The 25,822-nt window shown below is 54.1% G+C and overlaps 1 protein-coding gene across 3 annotated transcripts; it reads left to right on the forward strand.

Moving 5' to 3' along the window:
• Positions 1 to 274: 274 nt before the first annotated feature.
• On the forward strand, positions 275 to 24,626 carry SEC14L2 (SEC14 like lipid binding 2). Of its 3 annotated transcripts, XM_068989988.1 has the most exons (12): positions 275 to 401; positions 2,538 to 2,613; positions 7,365 to 7,408; positions 7,755 to 7,814; positions 8,354 to 8,542; positions 11,762 to 11,857; positions 11,995 to 12,055; positions 12,463 to 12,546; positions 16,416 to 16,522; positions 16,610 to 16,749; positions 16,897 to 17,066; positions 22,535 to 24,626. In XM_068989988.1, the coding sequence occupies exons 1-12, from the start codon at positions 348 to 350 to the stop codon at positions 22,663 to 22,665; spliced, it is 1,212 nt and encodes a 403-aa protein (XP_068846089.1). In that variant the 5' UTR covers positions 275 to 347; the 3' UTR covers positions 22,666 to 24,626. The 3 variants fall into 3 exon arrangements, with proteins under 3 accessions (XP_068846089.1, XP_068846091.1, XP_068846090.1); XM_068989989.1 differs by lacking the exons at positions 275 to 401; positions 2,538 to 2,613 and adding an exon at positions 3,035 to 3,052 and having other exon boundaries at positions 22,535 to 24,625; XM_068989990.1 differs by lacking the exons at positions 7,755 to 7,814; positions 8,354 to 8,542 and having other exon boundaries at positions 22,535 to 24,625.
• The last annotated feature ends 1,196 nt before the right edge of the window (positions 24,627 to 25,822 follow it).

Below are 25,822 nucleotides of genomic sequence, written 5' to 3' on the forward strand. Positions count from 1 at the left end.
TCAGGTGTCTCCTCCAAGGTCACACCGAGAGCTAAAGGTAAATTTGGGTCTGCAACCCAGACTTCCTGCCCCACTGCGGTCCACCGGCCTCGGCCCCGGGTGGGCACTCGCACGCACCCCTCCCGCCCAGGTCTCCGCCTCAGGAGGGCGGAGGGGACCCGCCTCGGATGCTCCCGCGCCCGGCGCATCGCTCCCTACTCCGCCCCTTGGGATTCTTTAAGAGGCGGGGCTTGGCCGCCACACGCGGCCCGGGCGAAAGGCTGGGACTCGACTCCGGCGGCGGCGGCGGAGAACGCGTCGGTGCTCCATCTGCTGCGGCAACCGCCGCGCCCCGAGCCGGAGCCACGATGAGCGGCAGGGTCGGCGACCTGAGCCCTAAGCAGAAGGAGGCGCTGGCCAAGGTGAGCCTCGCCCCGGCTCGGGCGACGACGGCCGGCTCCTCCTCCGGCGGCGGCGGGGGGCCGGGGAAGGGGCTGGGCGGGGGGCGAGCGCGGGTCCGCGGGCGGCCGGCGGAGGGCGCGGCGGCCGCCGCACCGAGCTGCCCACGGCCGCCGACCCCCGCGCTCCCTGGCTCCCTCCGCCGGCCGAGGGGACCCCGGGGAAGTTTGGCCGCCGCGGCCGCATCCCCGGGCGAGTGCTCGGCGCTGCCACCGGGGAAAGAAGTGGTTGCTGGGGAGCCCACGGAGCCAGCTGGAGGTGCGGGCACAAAGGCAACGCTGATTCGCAGGCACTGGCAGCCGGGCCCCGGGGGCAGGGGCAGGGCCCCAGGTTCCCTTCCATTTCCGGGAGGTTTTCCTCTGGCAGAGAGGGGCAGTGAGTGGCACATGGAAGGGGCCTCCTCCCGAGGGCTCTTTGGGAGACTTGGATGGTTTCTGCTCTGGCCCCGAGGCTGTCTGCGACCTTGGGCACAAGGGGTCCTTCTCTGCTCGCTCCTTGAGGGAAGATATTGAGGAGTTTGCACCTGCTGGTGCAAAGCCCGGGATCCTACCAGGGCCAGACTGAGTTGGGGTTAGTTTGAGCTGAGACCAGCTTCTCACCCTTCACCCCAACTCCCCTGTCATGCCACCCAGCCCCCCGCTCCCTGCCCCCCCCCCCCCACCCCCGCCGGCTGGGGACGCCGGCTGATGCTTTTCAGGAGGCAAGGAGGTAAGCCAGGCTTTGCCTTGGTGCTTGGGCAGAGGAAGGGAACAGCAGTTTCGGAGCCCCACCCTCTCCCACCAGCTGCCCTTGGGGAGAGGAGAGAGTGGCCATTCTTGGGACCGACTGGGTCCAGCCTTAAGGGCTGGAGGCTCCACAGCTGGGCACTTTTCCACTGCTGAGAAACTGGGGGAGGAGGGTTGGCAGGTGCCTCCTGCCAGTAATAGTGGGGCCGCGGCATCAGCCCCATGAAGGTGTCGCCCCGGGCCGGGCCTCCCCATCCCAGGAGGCTGGGGGGTAGGGAGGTTTCAGATATTACTGCTGACCTGCAGGGGAAACCAGGCAGAGAAGGGATTAGGTGGTGATTAAGCTAGGAACCGGGGGCTGGGGAGGGTCCTTGGTAAGGGGTGGCGGCACGCCGGAGTCCCTGGGGTTCTGGGAGCTGTCTGGGGGCTGGGGTGGTTTCAGTCCCTGGCTGACCCCAGCAAGGGGCAGAGGTGGTGGATCCTCATTGGTTCCTCTGTGGCTGCCCCGTAGGTCAGTGACTGGGAGCAGGAGGCCTGGGGACAGAACAGGACGAGGGGGCGTGCTCACAGGGTTGAGAGAGGTGGGATGTGGGCGTGGCCATCCTTGGGGTCACTGTCCAGCTCTTGTTTGGCCCTCGCCGCCCTTTCCCCCTTTGTGGCGTCTCCCTGGAACTGCTCCCTCCACCCGGATTGCTGCCTCTGGAGTCCTTCAAGCTCAAATGCCATTATTATATGAAGTCATGTGAGACCTCCCCTCTTCCTGGCCCCAGTCAGAATCTAACTCTTCCCTCTGCCCCCCAGCACGTTGCTCAGCATTCCATCACTAAAGGGGGAGACCATGGTGGACAGAGTGCCTGCTCTGGCCTGGGACAGACCGGGGGGTTTGCTTACCAGCTCTGCTGATTACTAGCTGTTGACCTTGGGGCCGTCACTTAACCTCTCTGAGCTCTGATTCCTTCGTCTGTAAAATGGGAGCAGTTATAACCTCTAGGGACTCTGAGTGAAGCGTAAATCAGTGCCAAGTTCAGTGCTGGGTGCACCAGAAATGCTTGGTAAACAGATGCCTACGGTGGCACACTCCAGGCTGTCTGCTGTGACAGTTATCTAGGGACATGTCTGCCCATTGGCCACGAAGGAGTGCGTAAGTGCCTGCAGTCAGGCCGGGGCAGTGTCGTACTTCATGCCCACCTCCTCCTGCTACCCACCTCCCACCAGCACAACCCACACAGGGTCCCGAGCCGCCCAGGTGCTCAGCCTGTGTCTGCAGAGTTGCCCTGTACTGAACAGAGGCCCAGCGAAAGCCTCTATGGAGAGCCCCGGGCAGAGGGTGGTCAGGGTGGGACCTTCCGCTCACCTAGCTGCCTCTCAATGCAGTTTCGGGAGAATGTCCAGGATGTGCTGCCCGCCCTGCCGAATCCAGACGACTATTTTCTCCTGCGCTGGCTCCGAGGTGAGGGGAGAGGGGCTGCAGGAGGGAGGCTGGGCGAGATGCTTGCTCTGGGTCACAGAAATGGCACCCTCTGGGAACCCTGCCCCTGGCGTGCTCAGAATCTGGAGGATTCAGCCTTTAGAACCAAAAGGGTTCTTGGCTATTAGATAATTTCAACTCTCCTGTTGGATAGTATTGGATGGATAATGACACTGAGGCTCAGAGAGGTTGAGGTCACTTGCCCCAGGTCGCACAGTGCTGAGCTGCAGGCAGAGGGCCAGAGCCCAGGTCGGCTGGCTCCCAGCCCTGTGCCCTCTCTGTCCACTGGATGAACACACTCTGCCGATGGATGTGGGGAAGCAGGTTGAGGAAATGCCGAGAAAGGCCCCATGCTGGTGGGAAATTGGAGGCAGAGCCAAGTTCGGAACCAGAGTCTTGGCCAGGCCGCCTGCTGCCAGAGGTTCGTGTGTCATGAGGGAGGGGCAGAGTGTGTGGGGAAATACCATGGGTGGCATTCAGCCCGACTTAGGTTTACAAAACTCCCCTCGAGCCACCGTCTGGTTCCAAAGCCCTGAGATCTCTTCTGGTTCTGCCTGGCCTGTACCTGGGCCAGGGGTGAACCTCCTCCTCAGCTCCTGTGTGGGAGAGCGGGACGAGATCGGGTGTCCCGCCCGCTGCAGGGTGGGACATGTGTTGTGCAGGCGGTGGGGAAATGTACACGTTTCCGCTAGCTTCGGAGTCCAGCTCAACCCCACGCTGCAACTCCTGAAAGCTTTTCTTTCTTCTCCTCTTCTGTGATTCAAGTCAGGTGCCACCCTCTCTCTCAATTCTTGTGACATATTTTTCTTTTTCTGCCTTTGTAGAAACTTTATCGCCAGACATAGAAACAATAGAGAACATTTCTCTGGGTTATTTTAGCGGAGATGAAATCGGGACCCAGAATCATGGTGGTTTAGTTGCTAAGTCGTGTTCGACTCTTATGACCCCACGGACTGCAGCCCGCCAGGCTCCTCTGTACATGGGATTCTCCAGGCAAGAGTACTGGAGTGGGGATACAGAGTCGTAGCCCCCAGTATTAAAGTTAAGTCCTGGCCGATTAGTTGTTCATAGACACAGGCACATACGTCCCCTACGAGTCTTGGGACAGGCGAAGAGACATGTTTTTCTGTTTCAGTCCAAGAACTGAATAGCTGGGGCACTCTGGAGAGGCTGCTGGCAGGCCTCCCTGCCCCGGACAAGTGCTGTCAGGAGAGCCCCCAGTGCTTCAGAAAGTGCCACTTGCCCTCCCCCGCAAAAAAGCTGTGAACCGCCCCTACCTGCGCCCACTCAGACGGGGTCGGGGCCAGCGAGGGGGGGTGGCAGTGGAGTCAGTCCAGAGTGGGAGGATATTCTGGCCCAGCCTTTACTGAAGGGCCAGCTGCTCGAGGATCAGACACACCTCCCAGCTACCTTGAGGGGCGGAGACTGTGGTTTCAGAGAGCCGTTGAGGTGAACAGCATCGCAGCTCTCTTTTATCTAAGAGAATCCAGCAGCTGGTTTCCCAGGCACCCCAACCCCCCAGTCCTGGGACAGCCTCTGTGCCTCTCTTTGCAGGAATAGAGGAGTGCAGTCATCCTCAGTTGCCAGATGAGAAAACTGAGGCTCAGAGAGGGGAGGGCGCTTACCTGAGGGCACACAGAAAACCTGAAGCAGAATCAGGGCAGCAACCCCAGCCCCTGGTCCCCAGGCCAGCACCCTCTTGGGCCAGCCCGCCTCTCTGCCCGACCGAGCTCAAGCTCCGCCTCTTCAAACGCAGGACGCATCTCCTCTGCACATCATTCGTGCCCCACATTTTCCTGGGCAGGAGCTCAGGCCTGGTCAGACTCTACTGTGAATTTCAACTAGGGTTTTTTGTCCCCTTGTTTTTCTTTTCCTTTTTTGCTGTGCTGTGCAGCATGCAAGGATCTCAGTTCCCTGACCGGTAATCGAACCCGAGCTCTTGGCAGTGAAAGCTCAGAGTCCTAATCACTGGACTGCCAGGGAATTCCGCCGCCGCCCCCCCCCCCCCCCCACCGCCGCCACCTTTTTTAAAAAAACCTTTTTTCTTTCTCCTTTTCATTCTAAAGAAAACATTTGCAAGGCACCTGCCAGCCAGATGTCTTTCTCTAGGCTTAGGTGTGAGAGGGCTTCCCCGACAGGGCTCAGCTTTCTGCTGGCCCTCAGACCCTCACACATCACTCTCTCCCCTACCACCCACCCTCCCCTCCCCAGTTCTGGGCACCTAGTGAGGAGGAGGGTCAGATGGCAAGATAAAACCAGGAGGTGGAGGAAACCTGTGAGCCCGGCAGGGCAGGGCTGAGCCTCCTTGTTTCCCAGGACTAGGAAGGGATGAAATAAGAACCCAGGACTCCGGCTCCCAGGCCCATCTTTCTGGCAGTGCCCTAAGCCGTGCCCTGAGCTGCCCCCTGACCAGGGAGCAGAAGCCCCGGGGAGGCCTCAGGCCCGTACTGCCAGAGGCAGTGGCAGCCTGGGGAGGGCCCTCAAAGACCCTGAATATTGGGCCTGAGCTACTAAGGGTTAACTGGAGAGCTTCACTGAGATAAGGGGCTCACAATTCACTACCACTCCTGTTCCCCAGGAAGATGACTTCACAGTTGGGGGTTCCCTTCCTTGCCTGGAGGATTCCCACTTTCGGGTCCGACTGTGTCCCTCCGTCATGACAGCGTGGTGCCTTGTGCCTTCCAAGTGCTTTTTAGCTCATTGGGTGATTCGGCCAGAGATGCTGCAATATCTTGTCCAAGGTCAAACAGGAAGAAGGCGGAAGGGCTGAGATGCAAACCCAGATCGTATTCCTCTGATAGCTGCCCACCCCCTACTGCCATGACGGCTCGTGTAAGGGGACCACGAGCGGGAACTTCCCCAGAGCCAAGGCTGCTCATTTCTGCAGGCGCATGTCTGGCCCAAGTGACGGGCGTGGCTTTGGGCATATCTCTTGTTGCATCCTTTGGGTGCAGGAGAGTGGACTGTGTTTCAGGGCAGCAGAGTCAGGGAATGTGCCCGGCCGCTCCCGGAGAGCAGCGATTAAGGGGCCGGTGGCGGTCCAGAGGGCAGCCTGTCTGGCCCAGGTCCCGGGGCTGTCAGCAGATCTGAATGTCGATGTGACCCACAGAGGACATCGAGCTGGGAGGGGCAGTTCATAGGCCGCATGGCAAAATTGCTCACAGTGTGGCTCTCAGAAGCTCTTTAAGAAATGCAACGTGGCTGACCATAACAAGATGAAATCTGATAGGGAGAGATCCAGAAAACCGCCTCTCAGCCTGTGGGATAGAGACTTCTCAGTAGCCCAGGTGAAAAGGATTTGGGGGTTTCAGTTGACAGGAAGCTTCGCTTGAGTTAAGGACCTGGCCTCTTGCTGAGAAAGTTCTTAGGCTTAATTGGAGAAGGGTAGGTAACACCTGTGCTCTGGCCCACACACACTAGGAGAGGCGCTGGGAAACTGGAAAACCTCCAAAGGGAAGTGGATGGACTTGACACCAAGCTGTGCCGGATGGTTAAAGGATCCATGATGGGCAGCATGTTGGCAGGCGGAGATTCAGGATGGCAGAACAGAATTTGCTTGGAAGGGTTGTCACGTGGCTGAGGAAGTACCCCCTCCTCTCTGAGGGTCTCTGCAGAAGGGTCTCTGCTCAGAACAACAGTGAGGGCCAAGTGCATGTGGCTGCGCGGATTGTCTGGGAGCAGGTGGCCTTGGTGGGCAGAGAGGGGTTTATGTTGAACCGTGAGCAGGACAGCGTGTCGAGGTTTGTGCGTGAGATAGAGTTGACCCAGTTCAGTTCAGTTCACTTCAGTCGTTCAGTCGTGTCTGACTCTTTGCGACCCCATGGACTGCAGCACAGCAGGCTTCCCTGTCCATCACCAACTCCCCGAGCTTGCTCAAGCTCATGTCCATTGAATCAATGATGCCATCCAACCATCTCATCCTTTGTCATCCCCTTCTCCTCCTGCCCTCAGTCTTTCCCAGCATCAGGGTCTTTTCCAGTGAGTCAGTTCTTCTCATCAGGTGGCCAAAGTATCGGAGCTTCAGCTTCAGCAGCAGTCTTTCCAATGAATATTCAGGTCTGATCGCCTTTAGGATGGACTGGTTGGATCTCCTTGCTGTCCAAGGGACTCTCAAGAGTCTTCTCCAACAGCACAGTTCAAAAGCATCAGTTCTTCAGTGCTGAACCGTTGACCCAGGGGAACTCCGATTCTGAAACTTCCTGGGAATCCTGGGAGGAGGAGGGTCTTCTGTCCCCATGGGGTATGCGTGGGTCCTTTGAGGACTGGAGGCTCATCACCACCACCCCCATCCTACTGGAATGTACTGCCAGTCCTGCCCCAGATTACTGGGCAGCTATGTTCATCTTTGAACCCAAGGTCAGGTTCTCACCACTGAGTGTTAGACCCTGCAGGAGATTAGCTTTTTGGAAGGAGAAGGCTGAATGATAAGGGAGTCCAGGGTTCACTTTTCCTGAGAGGAGATAAGATTCTTCACTTGATTGCATCCACTAGGAGAGAACTCTTCTGACCCTGAACTTGCAGGGCTGCTCCCATCTGCCCTGAGCCTTGACCTGCTTTCCCTGCAAGCCCAGGGGTCGAGGTGCTCCCCAAACCCTCAGTGAATGTCCTCACGCCACCTCCACATGCGGGGTGATCTAAGAGTCCCCAGGGCCCCAGCACAGGAGCAGGACAGTCTCTCGGTCTTCAGTGCCCAGGCTACTGGCCTAACCGTTGTTCACGTTTCCCTGTTGCAGCAAGAAACTTCAACCTGCAGAAATCCGAGGCCATGCTCCGGAAGGTGAGGCCCGTTTGTTGCTTCCATTCCTGCCCGTCGGAATCACACCGTTCCTGGACTTCTGTCCAGCCCTCCCACCCTGATCACAGCCTGTACTGCCTTATCCTGAGAGACAAAGTGCAGTCCCTTCCCGGGAAGCAGAGCTTTCATAGTTCTGGGCCAACCAAGAATTACAGTCTGTGCTGCTAAGACCTTGGAGAGAGGCTCCGCCTTCTCTTCCTGCCAGTGGCTTTCTTGTGACTTACCTGTGGCCCGTGGTCTGCTCGCGCTGTCACCGTTGCCAGATGCCTATTAAGGGTGGCCCTCTCCCCTGCCCCTCTTTTTTAAAGTCCCAATTATGTGTTTGCAGCACGTGGAGTTCCGGAAGCAAAAGGACATTGACAACATCATGAGCTGGCAGCCTCCAGAGGTGAGGACAGATTACCCCGCCCCACCCCATGGGAGGAGGCCAGTTACAGCCATAGCCTGTATCCTGCGTCCACGGGGCTGGGACCCTCAGACGAAAGGTCTGACGAGGCTGAAAGCTGACCGATGGCTCAGCGTGTGAAGAATCCGCCTGCAGTGCAGGCGACAAAGGAGACTCGGGTTCTGTCCCTGGGTGGGGCAGATCCCCTGGAGGAGGAAATGGCAGCCGCCTCCAGTATTCTTGCATGGAGAATGCCATGGAGAGAGGAGCCTGGTGAGCTACAGTCCATGGGTTGCGAAGAGTGGGACACACCTGAGGGACTGCTGTAGGACAGTACATTTCCCCACGTTAGGGCTGTTAGGGCCACAGTCCTGGGACCGGGGGCCTGGGGCCTTCAGAGGAAGGGTCTGACGATGCTGAGTCACTGAATGAGTTTCCATTGGCACCCAGGGGAGGATGAACCCAGAGGAAGGCCCTGGACACGGGGAAGGGGTGGCTGCCCTGGGCCTGCTAACCAGGCGACCCCCTCTGTCTTGGCCCAGGTGGTCCAGCAGTACCTGTCTGGGGGCATGTGTGGTTATGACTTGGAAGGCTCCCCCATCTGGTACGACGTCATTGGTCCCCTGGACGCCAAGGGCCTGCTCCTCTCGGCCAGCAAGCAGGACTTGTTCAAGACCAAGATGCGGGACTGTGAGCTGCTGCTGCAGGAATGTGTCCGCCAGAGCGAAAAGGTGGGGGCCAGCGTGGCCGCAGAGGGGTTTGCCCGGTGGAGTCGGTCACGCCAGAGCGGGGATGTCACCTGTGGCGTGAAGCGCAGCCTCAGGGCTCACACACGTCCCTGATGTGTGGATTTCATTGACCAGTGAAATTACAGAGTTTTAGGGACTGACCTGTGTTGCCAGATTTCACTTTTTTTCCAAGTAAGGACTGAGAAAACACTTACCAGCTATTATTGCCATAATTAAGCCCCAAACTATAGGGAGGGTGTTGTCTCAGAACAAAGGGTAGAACTTCAGGACTTGCCTGGCAGTCCAGTGGTTAAGACTCCCTCCTTCCACTTCAGGGGGTGGGGGCTCGATCCCTGGTCAGGGAAGTTCAGCATGGTGCAGTGAGGGAAAGAAAAGAGACAGTCCTTTTATTTATTTTTCTTTCTTTCTCACTTTTTAAATTATGAAAGTATGATGATACATTTACAGGAGACTTGGAAAGTACAGAACAAAGTCACCTACAGTTTCACTATATATTGCAATTATTGTTTTAAGGAGGTAAATTAAGATTTTTAGTTAGAATTTCAGTATCACTTCAATTCAGTCACTCAGTCGTGTCCAGCTCTTAGTGACCCCATGAATTGCAGCACACCAGGCCTCCCTGTCCATCACCAGCTCCCGGAGTTCACTCAGACTCAGGTCCATCAAGTCAGTGATGCCATCCAGCCATCTCATCCTCTGTCGTCCCCTTCTCCTCCTGTCCCCAATCCCTCCCAGCATCAGAGTCTTTTCCAGTGAGTCAACTCTTCGCATGAGGTGGCTAAAGTACTGGAGTTTCAGCTTTAGCATCATTCCTTCCAAAGAAATCCCAGGGCTGATCTCCTTCAGAATGGACTGGTTGGATTTCCTTGCAATCCAAGGGACTGGCAAGAGTCTTCTCCAACACCACAGTTCAAAAGCATCAATTCTTCGGCGCTCAGCTTTCTTCACAGTCCAACTCTAACATCCATACATGACCACTGGAAAAACCATAGCCTTGACTAGACGGACCTTAGTTGGCAAAATAATGTCTCTGCTTTTGAATATGCTATCTAGGTTGGTCATAACTTTCCTTCCAAAGAGTAAGCATCTTTTAATTTCACAGCTGCAATCACCATCTGCAGTGATTTTGGATCCTTCCAAAATAAAGTCTGACACTGTTTCCACTCTTTCTCCATCTATTTCCCATGAACTGATGGGACCGATGCCATGATCTTAGTTTTCTGAATGTTGAGCTTTAAGCCAACTTTTTCATGCTCCACTTTCACTTTCATCAAGAGGCTTTTTAGTTCCTCCTCTTCACTTTCTGCCATAAGGGTGGTATCATTTGCATATCTGAGGTTATTGATATTTCTCCTGGAAATCTTGATTCCAGCTTGTGTTTCTTCTAGTCCAGCATTTCTCATGATGTACTCTGCATATAAATTAAATCAGCAGGGTGACAATATACAGCCTTGACATACTCCTTTTCCTATTTGAAACCAGTCTGTTGTTCCATGTCCAGTTCTAACTGTTGCTTCATGACCTGCATACAGATTTCTCAAGAGGCAGGTCAGGTGGTCTGGGATTCCCATCTCTTTCAGAATTCTCCACAGTTTATTGTGATCCACACAGACAAAGGCTTTGGCATAGTCAATAAAGCAGAAATAGATGTTTTTCTGGAACTCTCTTGCTTTTTCCATGATCCAGAGTGTTGGCAATTTGATCTCTGGTTCCTCTGCCTTTTCTAAAACCAGCTTGAACATCGGGAAGTTCACGGTTCACGTATTGCTGAAGCCTGGGTTGGAGAATTTTGAGCATTACTTTACAAGCATGTGAGATGAGTGCAATTGTGCGGTAGTTTGAGCATTCTTTGGCATTGCCTTTCTTTGGGATTGGAATGAAAACTGACCTTTGCCAGTCCTGTGGCCACCACTGAGTTTTCCAAATTTTCTGGCATATTGACTGCAGCACTTTCACAGCATCATCTTTCAGGATTTGAAATAGCTCAACTGGAATTCCATCACCTCCACTAGCTTTGTCCGTAGTGATGCTTTCTAAGGCCCACTTGACTTCACATTCCAGGATGTCTGGCTCTAGATGAGTGCTCACACCATCGTGATTATCTGGGTCGTGAAGATCTTCAATATCAGACTCTTCAGAAACTAATAGAATGAATAGAAAAGTAGAAGGATATGGATGAATGGATGGTTTAGTCGCTAAGTCGTGTCCGACTCTTGTGATCCCTCAGACTGTAGCCTGCCAGGGTCCTCTGCCCGTGGGATTCTCCAAGCAAGAATACTGGAGTGGGGTGCCATTGCCTTCTCCGCTGGTCTCTTAACACTGTGGAATTATGTTAGAAATCAGTATCAAAAAAGATTTGGAAATAACCCACATATTTTCAGGTGCAATGTGACATTCATCATGAGAGATCTTTGACTCAGCCATTGAAAGAAGAGGCACTCCTTTCAACTGAGTGAAGTTCAGCCTTATAAAAACATACTATGTTATCATTGCTTTTCTCCTGTTGCCTGGGCACCAGTGGAGTCTTTGTCGGGACCACCCTGTCCTTGGATGATTATCTGGGTGCCGCTGGCGTCCGTGAGCTCAGATTCTGTGCTCGTCTAACTCAATTCAGACAGAGAGAAGGACAGCTGACTCTCTTATGGGAAAAAGACTGAAGAGCAAGCTGGGGCCGCCACGGTCTTCTTTCTTCCCCTCCTCCTCAGCTGTTGTAAACATGCAGTCAAACGATGTGATAGGTTTGGGGACATTCCAACAGTGTCATCCACAGTCACTGAGCACCTAGTGTGTGCCGAGGCGTGGAGAGAAGCGTTAGATGGGGATGCCCCTTCAGGGCTCCCGTTGGCCGGAGAGCATCCGTGCCTGCAAGCTACGTGGCCGCGTGGAGCGCAGAGGGAAGGGGGCAGCCACCAGGTCAAACTGCAGAACAGAAGGGGCCTCAGATGTCATCTCCGTCTACCCAGTCATTTACTGGACGAGAGCAGGACGATCTAGACAGGAAGGGGGCCTTGTCTAGGCCTCAGTTCCGGCCTAGGGGTAATTATCTTGATTTGGAAAACTCTAGGTCTGGCCCTGCCCAGATCTGGTTGCAGTGTGGGTGCAAGGCACAATCAGTGTCTCCCCTGAACCAGGCTGGCCTTCGGTGTGTGTTTCTGGGGGCGGGGCCGCGTGATGTGACTTTCTGCTCTTGTGCCCCTGCAGATGGGGAAGAAGATAGAGACCACCACCCTGATCTATGACTGCGAGGGCCTGGGTCTCAAGCATCTCTGGAAGCCGGCCGTGGAGGCGTATGGAGAGGTGAGGGCCAGGGCTGGGGTGGGGTGGGAGGGTGAGAGATCGGGGTGCTCGGAGACCCTGTGGGGTCGGGGAGGCTGGAGGAAGCAGAGCCTCTCTCCTTGGCACTGAGTTCTGAGCCTGCTGAATTCTTTCCACAGTTTCTTTGCATGTTTGAGGAAAATTATCCCGAAACGCTGAAGCGTCTTTTTATCGTTAAAGGTAAGTTGGGAACTACCTGTGATGAGGTCAAATGGGAAGGAGGGGCAAAAAATGGTCCTGGGACAAATTCGGGGGAGAATAAAATCAGAATGAGCCAAAGGTTGGGTGGCGGTCTTGGGACACGTTTCAAAGACTGACCTGTGCCTGCGCAGACGGCTTCATAATTGGCACGGCTTTCAGTGTTTACGTCCTTGGAGCCTCCCAGCCTGGTGAGGAAGTTGGAGTATTCCCCCTGCACAGATGGGCCAGCCGAACCTCACACAGGTGGCCTACGTGGGCTCCAGGGTCCCAGGAGTGCATGGCCCGACGCTCGGGGCCGTGATGGACGTGGTTAGGGATGCGGGGGGTCCTCACGAGGCCATGGTTAGGGATGCTCTGGGGCTCACATGGCCTGGTCTCCGTTGCAGCCCCCAAGCTGTTCCCTGTGGCCTACAACCTCGTCAAACCCTTCCTGAGTGAGGACACTCGTAAGAAGATCCAGGTCCTGGGAGGTGAGTAGCCCAGACTCTCTGAGCCATGGCTGTGTGGCAGCAGCCCTGCCAGGGATGGCGTCACAGGGAAGGCCCGAGCCGCCAGGCCCAAGGCTCCCTCTTCTGGCTGGGGCGCAGTGGGACCCCGGGAGCAGGCTGGGCCCCGGCAAGAGGCTTCTTCCTCTCTGTTTTCATGAGAACTCTTCCTGTAACACTCTGGGGAAAATCAAAGGCGAATGAAATGCCAGCCCTCATTCTCAGTGAGCTTGCAATGAAACAGGAGAGGGCCCTTTAAGAGAAAGCTGGAACACAAGCTGGAAGAGGCTCTGGACGCAGCCGAGCAGGGGGTCCCAGGAGCAGAGCTGGCTGCGTTGCACGGGTGCCTGCTGTGTGCCCGGCCCTGGACTCGGTAGGTGTCAAGGCCACAGAAGGAAGACAGAGTCCCTTAAAGAGCTGGTGGTCTCTCAAGAAAGGGAGACACAAACAGCTGTATCAAGCGTGAGCATGCATGTGTGCTCAATTGTGTCTAACTCTGTGAGACCCCATGAACTGCAGCCCACCAGGCTCCTCTGTCCATGGGATTCTCCAGGCAGGAATACTGGAGTGGGTTGGCACTTCCTTGTCCAGGGGATCTTCCCAACCCAGGGGTTGAATCCACATCTCCTGCGTCTCTGGCATTGGCAGGTGGATTCTTTACTGCTGAGCCACCTGGGTGAAACCACAGCAGTGTACGACGTTACACGTAAAAGGGAGGGGTCCATGGGAACACTGAGTGGGGCGCTCAGCCCACCCAGCCTGGGTAGGGGGCGATGCCTCCCTTGGCTGCAAGCTATGGAGTGAGTCGGGTGGCTGGATAAAGCGAGGCAGCAAGCCGTTGGGCAGAGAGGAGGGCACTTAGCAAAGACTTTGCACACTGTGGCAAGGGTGGTTATCGCGTGCACTGCAGGGTGTGGCAAGAGATAATATGGGGAGGGAGCCGGGTGCCAGGAGCTGGGTGGCAGAGAACCCAGGGCACTGTGCTGGGAAGCTGGGTCTGACTGCAGGCTCCTGGGCACTGGAGAGGAGTCTGATCAGGGGGCGGGGTAGGTGCCAAGATCTGATTCTCTGTTGATTGTGAGGGACGAGATACCATTTTTGCACACCACAGCCAAAGTCCACATACCTGGAGTTGAAAGGCTGAGCAGGGCCAGGGGCAGTAGGGAGAGAGAGGAGAGGATGGATTTCAGACTTCTGTAGGAGGTGGAACTCAATTGCCGGGAGGTAGGAAGGGAGAAAGATAAACCTGCAATAGCTCCCTGGGGTCTGGCACAAGTGACTGAGCATTGCAGTCACTTCCACTGGGGAATAGTACAACCAGAAGGAAAAGCTCCAGGTTGAATTTGAGGAGACTGTGACATGTACAGATGTTGGGGAGGCCTGGGCCTGAAGCTTAGGGGCAGACTCCAGTCAGGAGTTCTGGGACTTTTCAGAAAGAGGGTCAACCCTGAAGGAAATCAACCCTGAATACTCACTGGAAGGACTGATGCTAAAGCTCCAATACTCTGGCCATCTGATCCAAAGAGCTAACTCATTGGAAAAGACCCTGATGCTGGGAAAGATTGAAGTCAAAAGAAGAGGGTGACAGATGATGAGATGGTTAAATAGCATCACCGATCCAGTGGACATGAATCTGAGCAAACTCTGGGAGATGGTGGAGAACAGGGAAGCCAGGTGTGCGGCAGTCCACGGGGTTGCAAAGAGTCGGCCATGACATAGTGATGGAAGAACAACAAAGATGAAGGCAGATAAGACCTTGAGAAGGAGATGAGACTGCCTGCAGAACAGAGGGTGACGCGTGGTGTATATCCAGGCTCGAGGGCAGGCAGAGAAAGAGGAGCCCGCCAGGGAGATGGAGAAGTGGTTGGCGGGGAAGCCGGTGGACGTCAGGGGCCAAGGGAAAGTCAAGAGGGAAGATGCTCGGGAATCAAGGCAGCCAGGGACCAGCAGAGGGCAAGTCTGGCTGGAACATGACGTGGAGTGGTGGGAGAAAAGCCTTGAAAAGCAGATCGGCTTCATGGGTGGCGTAAGGCCACCTGTGGAGTTGAATTTGCTGCTGCTGCTGCTGCTGCTGCTAAAGCGCGTCAGTCGTGTCCTACTCTGTGTGACCCCACAGACGGCAGCCCACCAGGCTCCCCCGACCCTGGGATTCTCCAGGCAAGAACACTGGAGTGGGTTGCCATTTCCTTCTCCAATGCATGAAAGTGAAAAGTGAAAGTGAAGTCGCTCAGTCGTGTCCGACACTTGGCGACCCCATGGACTGCAGCCTACCAGGCTCCTCTGTCCATGGGATTTTTCCAGGCAAGAGTACTGGAGTGGGGTGCCATTGCCATCTCCGGAGTTGAACCTGGGGAAAGGGGAATTCTGAAGGCTTCTGAATGCTCACCTTCAGGCACCACGTTGAACACGGAGGTTTTGCAAATGTGCTGAGGCCTGGGTGTGGCACAGAGCAGTCTGGAGGGCACAGGGCCGCTGGCTTTTGCTGCTGGCTCTGGCGCGATGAGTGCTGTCCTTGTTGCCACAGTTCCTGTCTGTAAGATGGGAAGAATCCTCCTGGCCGGATTCCAGCCCTCCAGCTGAGCTGGGGGAAGAAGCAGTCTGAGCGAAAGGCTCTCGATGAGTTTTGGCTTCTCTGTGGCTGCCGCCCACCACACGCGTGAGCCCAGTTCGGTTTCCTGGCAGCAGGGCCGCGGAGGAGGTTCAGTATGTCTCCCACCCACGCCTGAAACCTTTCAACCGAACCTGCCTTGGGCAGGGAAGGCATGGATTGTCAACAGAGAGGAGGCAGAAATTCACCCTGGGCTGCAGCTTAGCACAGATGGAAGCACCCCGAGACAGGGCACATGTCCCTGGAGTCACTTAGTCGCAAGTCTCTAGATCCCTGCGGGCTGGGAGCCCCTAGACTGTGCTTGTGGGTTTCCAGGCAGCAGTGGCCACACAGGATGCTGCAGGTACCCTGTGACTCGGAGCTGCTGCCTGTGTCTGTAGTCAGCACGGAGAGGTTCCCAGGGTCAAAACACTGTCCTTTGGCTGACACTCGTTTAGGAATCTGAAATGGCAGAGAAGTGGATCTCAGCCTTGGTTGCACTTGAGGCCAACTCTTCTAGCCAGGAAAGGGTTTGATTACTAACATAAGAGAAAAAAAAACCCAAATCACCGGTTGCCAGACAGCCTAAACAAGAGCAGAAGTGAAAGTGTGTCTGGGGATAAAGCCAAGGGAGCTCTCTTAAGAGGTTAGTCTACAGTGACGCATTCATTCAGTCATGACTGAGCCCAGTGGGTGATGGGGCACAGGACCCCCAGTCGGGCCCTCACATCGGTCTAACCAGGGCAGAGGGCGTTGACTCGGGCCCTCCTGCCTGATGCACGTGCCGTGCCCTCTGCATGGAATGCCCTTCCTTTTCTTTGTTCCTTCCTGCTTGCACTTCAGACGTTTGTATCCCTTTCCTGGGAGTGATAATACACTCTCCTAAGGATAGGGCACTTAACAGTTTAGGACAAACACCTCCTCGAGTGCTTAGTTCACTTCCCTCCCACCATGATATTGCAAGGCGGCAGGAGGACGTAGGCTCAGAGGAGAGTGGCTTGCCTCAGGTTGACCAGCTGGCCAGAGGCCATGGGGACATGACTCTGCTCTGGTTTCCTGGTACAGCGTAGGGCAGTCCTCTGGGTGACAGCCCCTCTCGACCACCCTGCAGAGCTGTGTGCACGTCCTGTGCTCCCAAGGCCCGTGCGTGGTGTGCGGGGGCGCACGGGTTTTGTTCTGCCTCTTGTGTGTAGACTGCCAGGGCTGTGATGAAATCCTGCCTAGTGCTGATCCTTTTTTTTTTCTCCTTCCTTCCCTTTCCTGCCAGCAAACTGGAAGGAGGTTTTGCTGAAATATATCAGCCCCGACCAGTTGCCTGTGGAATACGGGGGCACCATGACTGACCCTGATGGAAATCCCAAATGTAAATCCAAGGTACGGGCTTCCCCGGGAGGACCGGAGGTGACCGGGGAGCGCCTGGCTCCAGTGCTTGTTCCAGCGCATTCCGTGCCCCGCTTCTAGATCAACTACGGGGGTGACATCCCCAAGAAGTATTACGTGCGGGACCGGGTGAAGCAGCAGTATGAGCACAGCGTGCAGATTTCCCGGGGCTCCTCCCACCAAGTGGAGTACGAGATCCTCTTCCCGGGCTGTGTCCTCAGGTAAGGGCCTGGGCCCTCCCGGGAGACCGGAGCCTGCCGCCCTCCGTGCCGGTCGGCGGGCGGGGGCTGGAGACACCTCGGTGACAGGACCCTAGAGAGGGCATGTGTAGACGGAATCATGTCTGAGTGGGTGGTTGTCCCCTGCAGGTGGCAGTTCATGTCGGATGGTTCGGATATTGGTTTTGGGATTTTCCTGAAGACCAAGATGGGGGAACGGCAGCGGGCTGGGGAGATGAAGGAGGTGCTGCCCAACCAGAGGTACAATGCTCACCTGGTGCCCGAGGATGGGACCCTCACCTGCAGCGATCCTGGCATCTGTAAGTCTCCCAAAGCCCCTGCTCTGGCTGTCTGCCTGTGAGCTCCCTTTCTCCCTGGATTTAAGCTCACAGACGGTTAGCACTAGAAGCAGAACTCCATCAGTTCCACCCTCTCTTGCATAGGTGAGGAAACCTGGGATGGAGGGGTGAGAGGGCAGGCTCAGGGTGACCCAGCTGGTTAACAGCAGGGTAGGACTCTGACCTGATGCTCCCAGGTAAAGGTGAGTCACAGTGCTAGGTGACTGCAAGGGTTCAGAACGCCTCCTCTCTGGTTCCAGGTCTCCCTGGGACTGGGACTGCTGCTATCAGACGTTTCCAGGGGATGCCCTTTCCCCAGACGTCAGAGAGGCAGAACAGGCTGGGCAGGTGCAGGGATCACAGGGTGAGCAGAACCCAGCCTAGACTCTGCTGAGCTTCACTCATCTCCAGCTTGATCAAAAAGTGACCACAGAACAGGAACAGGAACTTTACTCGAGGAATAAAAATGGTAACTTGGCACGGGAACAGGTGCTTAACCTCACTTAGCTTTGCAATATTGATCAAATTCCCTTTGACTCAGCAACTCTACATCTGAAAATTTATCCTACAGAAATATTTATACAAGGACACAAAGATATAGGTACACAGATGTTCCTAGCAGTTTGGGATACTGACAATAAGTTAAATGGCTTTATTAAATAAATCATGGTCCATAAATGGCAACCCACTCCAGTATTCTTGCCTGGAGAATCCCATGGACAGAGGAGCCTGACGGACTACAGTCCACGGGGTCGCAAAGAATCGGACACGACTGAGCGACTTCACTTCATTTCACTTCATACAGTAGAATACAATATCACATTAAAGAGAATAAAGTGACATATAAGATATCTGAAACTGAAAGTGAAGTCACTCAGTTGTGTCTGACTCTTTGCAACCCCATGGAAGCCTGTAGCCCACCAGGCTTCTCTGTTCGTGGGATTTTCCAGGCAAGAGTGGGTTGCCATTTCCTTCTCCAGGGGATCTTCCCGACCCAGGGATCGAACCCAGGTCTCCTCCATTGCAGGCAGACTCTTAACATGTTAAAAAAAATAAGGCATGAAACATTCCATATATGGTATATCCTCACTTTGACTAAAAAAAAAAAAGTCAAAAGAATTCTGCGGATTCTATGCTAACGCTAGTGGTGGTGATCTCTGGGAACTTAAGAAAACTTATAGAGGGCTTTTGTTTTTTCTATACTGGTTCTGCAAATACAGTTTATGTTACAAAGAACATGTACTATATTTCTAGGCAGAAAAGTCACACATACACACACAGAAAATCCCCCTCAAATCTCGTTTCCTCTCTGAGCCGAGGGGCCAGGCATGGAAAATCAGTAACAGTAAGGGCTTTGTCATCAAGCTGCAATAGACTTGACCACTGACTAGTCCTTAGGCTAGTGACTTGGCCTCCCTGAGCTTCAGTCCCGATTGCTACAATGGGGACCAAATTCTCTACCTCATGGGTACCCCTGCTGATAAAACGTGATCAGGTCTGTCCAGCACTTAGCATCATGCCTGCTCTACGGCACTCAGCACACCCTGGCCACCATTGTTATTCATTAGGGCGAGACCCGGAGGGGGAGAAGCCCCTCACCATTTCCATGGCAACACCACCTGTTCTGAACTAGCCCCACAGATGTCTCTGTCTCTGTACTTGTCCACACCACCGCCCCAAACCTCAGATCCTGTGTCCTCCCCCGCAGCCCAGGCAACCTCAGTCTCTACCGCCCCCTCCTCACAGATGCTCTGTGGTCTGGCTCCCCAGGGAGGAGAGCTGTGCTTGTTAGCGAGCTGCCGGGTCCTGAGGGAGAAGGCGGTATACCTTGTGCTGCAGCAGGCATCAGGTGTAGCGCCAGCCCAGCCACTGTTGTCCTCGGGGCATAAAGCACTTTGTCCATGCAGGCCTGAGTTTCTTTATTTTAAAGGACAGGGAAGCTGAGGTATAGAGAGGTATACTGTCCCACAGTGTAGTGTGCGTAGACACCAAGAGTCAGATATAGGCAAGAAATGGGGCAGGATCTCGTGACCACGGTCTACCCTGGAGATGGTCACGTGACAGAGGAGAGCGCGTGGTCCCGGACCCAGGAAGGCATTGGCCCAAGCCCAGGAGCAGAGCCCAGCCCATTTTCCATTGCTGCCCACTGCCTCTCTGTAGTGCCACGTAGGACCATGAACTCTTTCACATAACCAGGCTTAGGTTTGCAAATCCCAGATTTTAGTTCCTTGTGGATACATTGTCAGATGGAGTGTTTACCTGCCTGCGGGGCCTTGACTAGGAGCTTTGTATCGTCCGTTCTCAGGAGGCACAGAGCCCCAGCATCCATGCCCCCTGCCCAGGTTGAAAGACAGCGAGGTGAGGTCAGCTGTTGCCTGGGCCATGGCCGAGGTTAGAGCTGAGCCTGTGAGAACCCGATGTTAGGGTACAAGCTCACCTGTGGGAGGTGATGCCTTGGGGGAACCAGGCAACCCTCTGTAAAGTAAGAGCATAACCACCCAGTGGAGAAATTACAGCTCTGAGTCCAATGGTAGGAGCCCATGAACCCTCCCTGGGCTGTGCCGGTTATTTCCCAAGTATACTCAAAGTTTGAACTAATTCCACTTTGTTTTCCTCCCAACTAATATATCCTGAGGCCCTGAGTGTAGAGTACTTGTCTAGGAAAGAATAAGATTCAGGAAAAAAAAAGATTTGAGCTCTGTCTGCTGGGAGTGTGCAGTGTGGTCAGAGAGCTGAAACATGTAGGGAGGTTAAACAGCCCAGCTGGGCACCCGGGGACCTGGTTTCTGAGTCCAGCTTTGCAAGTAACCCTCCAGGTGTTTTGAGCAACTGCTTCTAAGTAATTAGATTTTGCTCTTTTTTTCCTTAAAATGAGGGGAGTAGGCTAGAGCAGGAGATCTTAATCGGGTCTGTGGCTCCCCAGAGCAGTGCTTTTAAATCTTAAAGACCAACCATCTCCCTTTTATAATAGTATCTAATGTCTCCCCTACTATCCTGAAATGAAATTCATACATATTATAACCCACCTACACACATAACTAAAAATGTAATACACTCTCCTGTCTGGAATATAGGGCTTCCCTGGTGGCCCAGACATTAAAAAGAGACCGTCTGCAATGCAGTAGACCTGGGTTCGATCCCTGGGTTGGAAAGATCCCCTGGAGAAGAGAATGGCGACCCACTCCAGTATTCTTGCCTGGAGAATTCTATGGGCAGAGGAGCCTAGTGGGCTACAGTCTATGGGGTTGCATAGAATTGGACATGACTGAGCAACTAACACTGTCACTTTAATCTGGAATATAAAAGAGAAATTAAAGGACAGTAATTGAGACTCTTTCACGAATGAGAGGGCACGGTTATCCCCAGCACCTCTCTTCAGAATGGTCACTTTCCTCCTGGGAACCACTGCCCCAGAGGGTCCATGATGGGCTCCGTGGGATCTGAAATTGTATGCTGTCAGATTCTCAAGGGGATCAGTTCCCCTACAAAAGTGAAGAAGCCCTAGCCTGGAGGATCTCTGGGGCCTCTACGAGTCCGTGAGTACATAATTAGTGTCAAAAGGAACCACTGCAATTCATGACCTCCGCTTCCCTCAGGCCTAGGCCTAAGAACAGCCCTTTCCTTGTTTCTGAGGGCAGAATGTCATGCTAGGAAGTCGTCTCAGCCCTGGTGCTTGGTCCAAGGAGCTCAAAGACCTCTCCTCTAGCATGACTGACTCTGGCTGCTAAGGCTTTGTCATCCAGGGCAGAGAGGACGTTTCCTTCTTTCCGGAGGCACCGTTGGTCCTGAAGAACTCTGGCACAGAGAGAAAATTGATGACTGTTATTACTCAGCCCATACCATGAAGAAAAGGGTGGGCAGTATGTCTGCCCTTGGTCTAAACTATGCATTTTACCCAGGGTCAGAAAAGGGGAAGATTGCATCTCAGGATTAAATACACAGGGTATTTTTTGGCTGGGAAAAGAGAGAAGACAAGATGCAGAAAAAGCAGAGCTCGTGTTTTGTTTTCCCACCCTGTTCTTTGGGAGGGGTGTTTGACTGGAATGGAACAACTCAAAAAAAGAAGGGTTAGATTAAAAGCAGTCTGTTCGTTGGCCAAGGCTTGGAAGCCTTCTCTGCCAACTGCATGCCCATTTTCTCTCTCCCAAGGAAATCACTAACAGGTCTTGTGAATTATCCTACCAAATATTTTCCATCCCTTTAGGAGCATTACATGTCTCCATAATATACAGGACATGTGCCCACACATACACATTCATAGGAATTAACATCTGTCATTCAGTGTATATTTGAAGGAGTTTTGACACTGTAAAACTTGTCAGTGTAGGTGGGCCAAATAACAAAGACAAAAAAAAAAAATTTTTTTTTGTCATATTAACAAAAGGGGCTTCCCCAGTGGCTCAGTGGTAACAAATCCACCTGCAATGCAGGAGACGTGGGTTCAATCCCTGGGCTGGGAAGATCCCTTGGAGGAGGGCATGGCAGCCCACTCCAATAATCCTGCCTGGAGAATCCCATGGACTGAGGAGCCTGGTGGGCTACAGTCCATAGGGTCGCAGAGTTAGATATTAACAAAAATGTTGTAAACAGTCTACAGACTATTCTCCAGTTTGCTTTTTTGGCCTAAGGATATATCGTCAAGAGTTTCCCTGGTTAATTCTTATGAAGCTCACTTCCTCCTTTTTATCCAGTATAGTATTTCAATAAAAACTTTTAAAGCAGTTCTCCTTTGAACATTTTAGTTTTCCTCATCTTTTATGATTACAAATAGGGGTGCATTGAGCATCTTTGTCCATTTATCTTTCTGTGGGATGTTTCTGGTTCAAAAAGTTTGCCTAAAAAAAAGGTGGCCTCTTTTACTTTTTTTCAGAAACTGAACAGGATTGGGCTTTCCAGGGCCCAAGTCAGGCAGCAGTGCAGACCAGAGGGAAATTCCAGCTCCATCCCTTCCTCACTGTGTGACATAGTGACTTCCTTTTTCTATAAAACAAAACTAATGTTGAACTCAAGAGTTATCATGAATAATATAGATTGCCAACCCTTTCCTGAGTCACAGGAATAGCCGTTGTTACCATTACTATCACTATACCATTACTATTAAGTATTGCTGCTACTAACTGTGTTCCCCCCTTTCAAGACCCAGTTCAAGCTCTAACTCCTTTAAAAAGTCTTTCTCATGGTTTCAGTCTATAGGGTCCCCTCCTTCCAAGCTGTTAACAGATGTGACTGTCTCTGCCACTCACCTGGCACTTGGCATGTTCTTTTTTTTTTTTTTTCTCTTCATGAACATCTTGTAACCCACCTAGACTGGGTTTCAGAAGGTTAAGGACCATTGCTTATGCCACCTTCATCCTCATTACCTACCACACTGACTTGCTCAGTCAACAAAATTCGCTGTCTCTAAGCCCTGTGGGGACTGCCTGAATGTCTGTCTTTTTGCCTCCCCTCAGATGTCCTGCGGTTTGACAACACCTACAGTTTCATTCACGCAAAGAAGGTCAGTTTCACTGTGGAGGTCCTGCTTCCAGACAAAGCCTCAGAAGAGAAGATGCAGCAGCTGGGGGCAGTCACCCCAAAGTAATGCCTCCCCGCACAGGAGGCTTGGCTCCCTCAGTGTCTCCCCCTCAGTTTATGCCCCTTGTAATGGTCATTTTCCCCAGCATTCAGACACCCAGAAACACTGGGCTAGAAGAAGGACCTTGGGGCTGGGTCTGGGGAGCCTTCATTTGAGAATAAGAAAGACTGGGAGCGTAGCTGCAGTGGGTCTCCTTGCCTCTCATATTACTAAGGAGGCCCAGGGGTTGGGCACCGAGATAGTTATCTGCCTTGTAAACTGTGCCAACTTCACCTGTCCAGTGTCCGCTGAGGCAGGAAGGCAGGTGCCATGGGGTGGCGGGGAAGAAATTAGGAAAAAGGGGAGAGATTGAGACCTAACACTTCAGGGAAGCCAGCTGCAGGGGGTGGGAACCTGCTCCCAAATGAGCATGCAAATCTAGATGGTAATGAGGAATAGCAAGGTAGCCAGTTCCCAGAGTTGCGGTGGGGCTCTGAGGCTCTTCTGCCCTTTGTCTCCGAGGCTGGGCTCTTTGGGCTTTTCCCAGGTCTTGGAAAGTGGCCTGAATCAGCACAGATCTTCCCCTTTAAGGGTGAGAGGCAGGCCTCTCCCTCACCTCAAGGAATTCAGCAACCCCTGGGTCCCGCTGGCTGCCTCTTTGATTACTAATGATTGTCAGTGACTCAGAGCTTCCTGGGACGGTGTGCTTTGGTACCCAGCCACTGTCCTCCGATGAAAACAGAGCGCAGGGACGTCGCCTCCCGAGATCCCAGCTCCGGGAAGGGCCAGAGAGGCTGGTGGTGGGTGCGAGTTCTGAGGCTTCCACCCCTATTTTTAGAGCTGCCAGGCTTTCATCAAGTAACTCTCCATTTGAGCACCCCACCCAAAAGTGACAGATGGGATCGAGGCAGTGAGGGCGCTGAATCTCCCAGGGTGCCCGACAGCCCACTTCGTGACTGACCTGAGCGAGGCCTTAGCAGTCCCGTCTCCGGGAGGCACATGGTGGGTGCCGCGGGTTCTCGGTGCCTACTGGGGAGGCTTCCACGGCAGGGGCTCAGGGCAGGCACAGATGGCCTCGCGGGCCCCCACCCCCTCCGCCGGCGGGGATGGCCACGGTGGGTAGGGGGCGGTTAGGAGTGGCGGGTCGGTGACCAGGGGCTGCAGGTCACAGGCCCTGCGGGCAATCACGACCCTTAACGCAGTCCTACGTCTTCCAAACGAACGCCAGGCCCTGGGCTGCACAGAGCCAGGGAAGGCTCCCTGCCCGGGCCCTCACTGCCTGGGGCATTCCTTCCCCTCAGAAACCCAGGCCCTGGGCCAGCCTGGGGAGATGGTCTGGCAAGGAGCAGGAGTAGGGGGGAGGCTGGCGCTGACAGGAGGCCCGAGGCCGCACAGGCCCCAGCCAGACCCTTCAGGAGGACATCCCGACCTTTGTTTACAACGCTCTGTTAGGAAAAGGAACCGATGAATAAAGAACGTTCAACGCGCAGAGCGTGGACGTCTGCGCCCTCTGTCTCGCTCCTCACACTCCCTCACTAGGGCCAACTTCCGCCTCTGGACCCTAGCGTCTACCCGCCAACAAGCGGGGCGCATGCGCAGGAGCCACCTGCTGCCCTCGTGTGAGCGCCCCCACGGCCAGCTCGTCCCCGGATTGGCCCGGCCGGTGGGCTGTCTTCCGCCATCTTTGCTAAGGGCACTAATGGTCCTCCTGATTGCCTTCACGGTCCGGCCGGAGGTCCCGCCTCGCTCCGCGCCGGCTTCTCCAAGCAGCTACCTAGTGCGGGTCCGGCGAGCGCGCGCAGAGCTTGTGGTGGGCCTGGATTGGGAGGGTGGCGGAGAAGCGACGATCACGTGGCGTTAGGGACCGTCGCCTAATTCCGTGCAGGCACTACCAGTGTTTCCGGGGCCGGGGATCGCCTTTGGGTCCCGAGCCCAGCTTCCTGCAAGATCCCGCTGACCTGGCTGCCCTACAGGATCCTACAATGATAAAGCCTCCCAGGGCTGAAAACAGGGCTTTCAATGGGAGGCTGTGCTCTTTATTTGAAAATAATAAAGCTAATTCTTTAATGAGCATTTCCTGGGTACCAGGCCACGCAGCCCTGTGCTTACCTCTTAGCGTTACTGCAAGGATTCAGTGAAACAATAATAGATGTAGAGCGCTTAGCAAGCCTGATACAAGTGTCCGCTCAGTAAATGTTGGCTGCTTTTCATTTCTTACAAACCTGGCTGACAGTTCGTAGGTGGCACAACTGGGATTTGAACCCAGGAGTGCCTGTGTTTAAAGGCTATGCCTTTGTTTGCTGATACCTAACCCCGCCCCCCAAGGGATTCACAGAGCTTTAGTGAAGTGCACTTACTCTTCACGTGGGTAAACTGAGGTCCAGGTGGCGAAGAGTTTTCTTTTCAGTGATCAGTAACCCCATGTCCTGTCATTCTGTTCCGCTCATTTCCCTGAAGTCTTGTACCCCAACTCTTGTTTCCCTGGCCTCATTCTTTTATTGTTCATTCGAGGTCCTGCCCGGAAGGAGGGCAGCCCAGGGAGACCCCAGTGCTTGAGAGCACGGCCCCTGCGGAGAAGGGTCTCCAGTACGAGTTCAAGCAGTGACTTTGCTGGGGGTCCAGTGGTTCAAACTCTGCCACACTTCCAATGTAGGGACGTGGGTCTCGTTCCTGGTTGTGCAACTAAGATCCCACATTCCCCGACACAGTCAGAAAAAAAAAGTCCAAACATCCACCTCAGTGGGGTTCTCACCGTTCATCCGCCCTGCCTTAGGAGCATGGGAACTGGAGCCGCGCTGCCTGGAATCAAATGCCGGCTTCACTACTCAGCAGTTTTTTGTCCTGGGGAAGTGATCTATTTTTTTCTGTCTCTATTCCTCACCTGTAAAATGGAGTGGGGTGGGGGTGGGGGACGCTGGTGGGAAGGTTTAAAAGAAGCAATTCATCTACTCTTTAGCCAACGGTCTGGCCGGTAGTAAACTCAGCCAGCGATGACTGTGTAATTAACCCTGGAAATCGTCCCAAGAATAAACCTGCTTTGTTCCTCATGTAACATGAATAAAGCGAGGCTCAGAGAGGTTACAGGCTCTTACCCAAAGTCACATAGCTGTGCAGCGCAGCATCCCGTATTTGAATCGCCTTTCTTTGGCTCCAACACCACAGTCAGTGGTGGAAGAGGATGGTG

Source organism: Capricornis sumatraensis, chromosome 17 (genome assembly GCF_032405125.1).
Source record: "Capricornis sumatraensis isolate serow.1 chromosome 17, serow.2, whole genome shotgun sequence".
Classification (NCBI taxonomy): domain Eukaryota; kingdom Metazoa; phylum Chordata; class Mammalia; order Artiodactyla; family Bovidae; genus Capricornis; species Capricornis sumatraensis.

Coding starts and splice junctions, on each gene's coding strand:
- SEC14L2 (XM_068989988.1), top strand. CDS start 348: ATGAGCGGCAGGGTCGGCGACCTGAGCCCTAAGCAGAAGGAGGCGCTG. Junction 12,056..12,462: donor GCGTCTTTTTATCGTTAAAG/GTAAGTTGGGAA, acceptor TCTCCGTTGCAG/CCCCCAAGCTGTTCCCTGTG. Junction 12,547..16,415: donor GAAGATCCAGGTCCTGGGAG/GTGAGTAGCCCA, acceptor CTTTCCTGCCAG/CAAACTGGAAGGAGGTTTTG.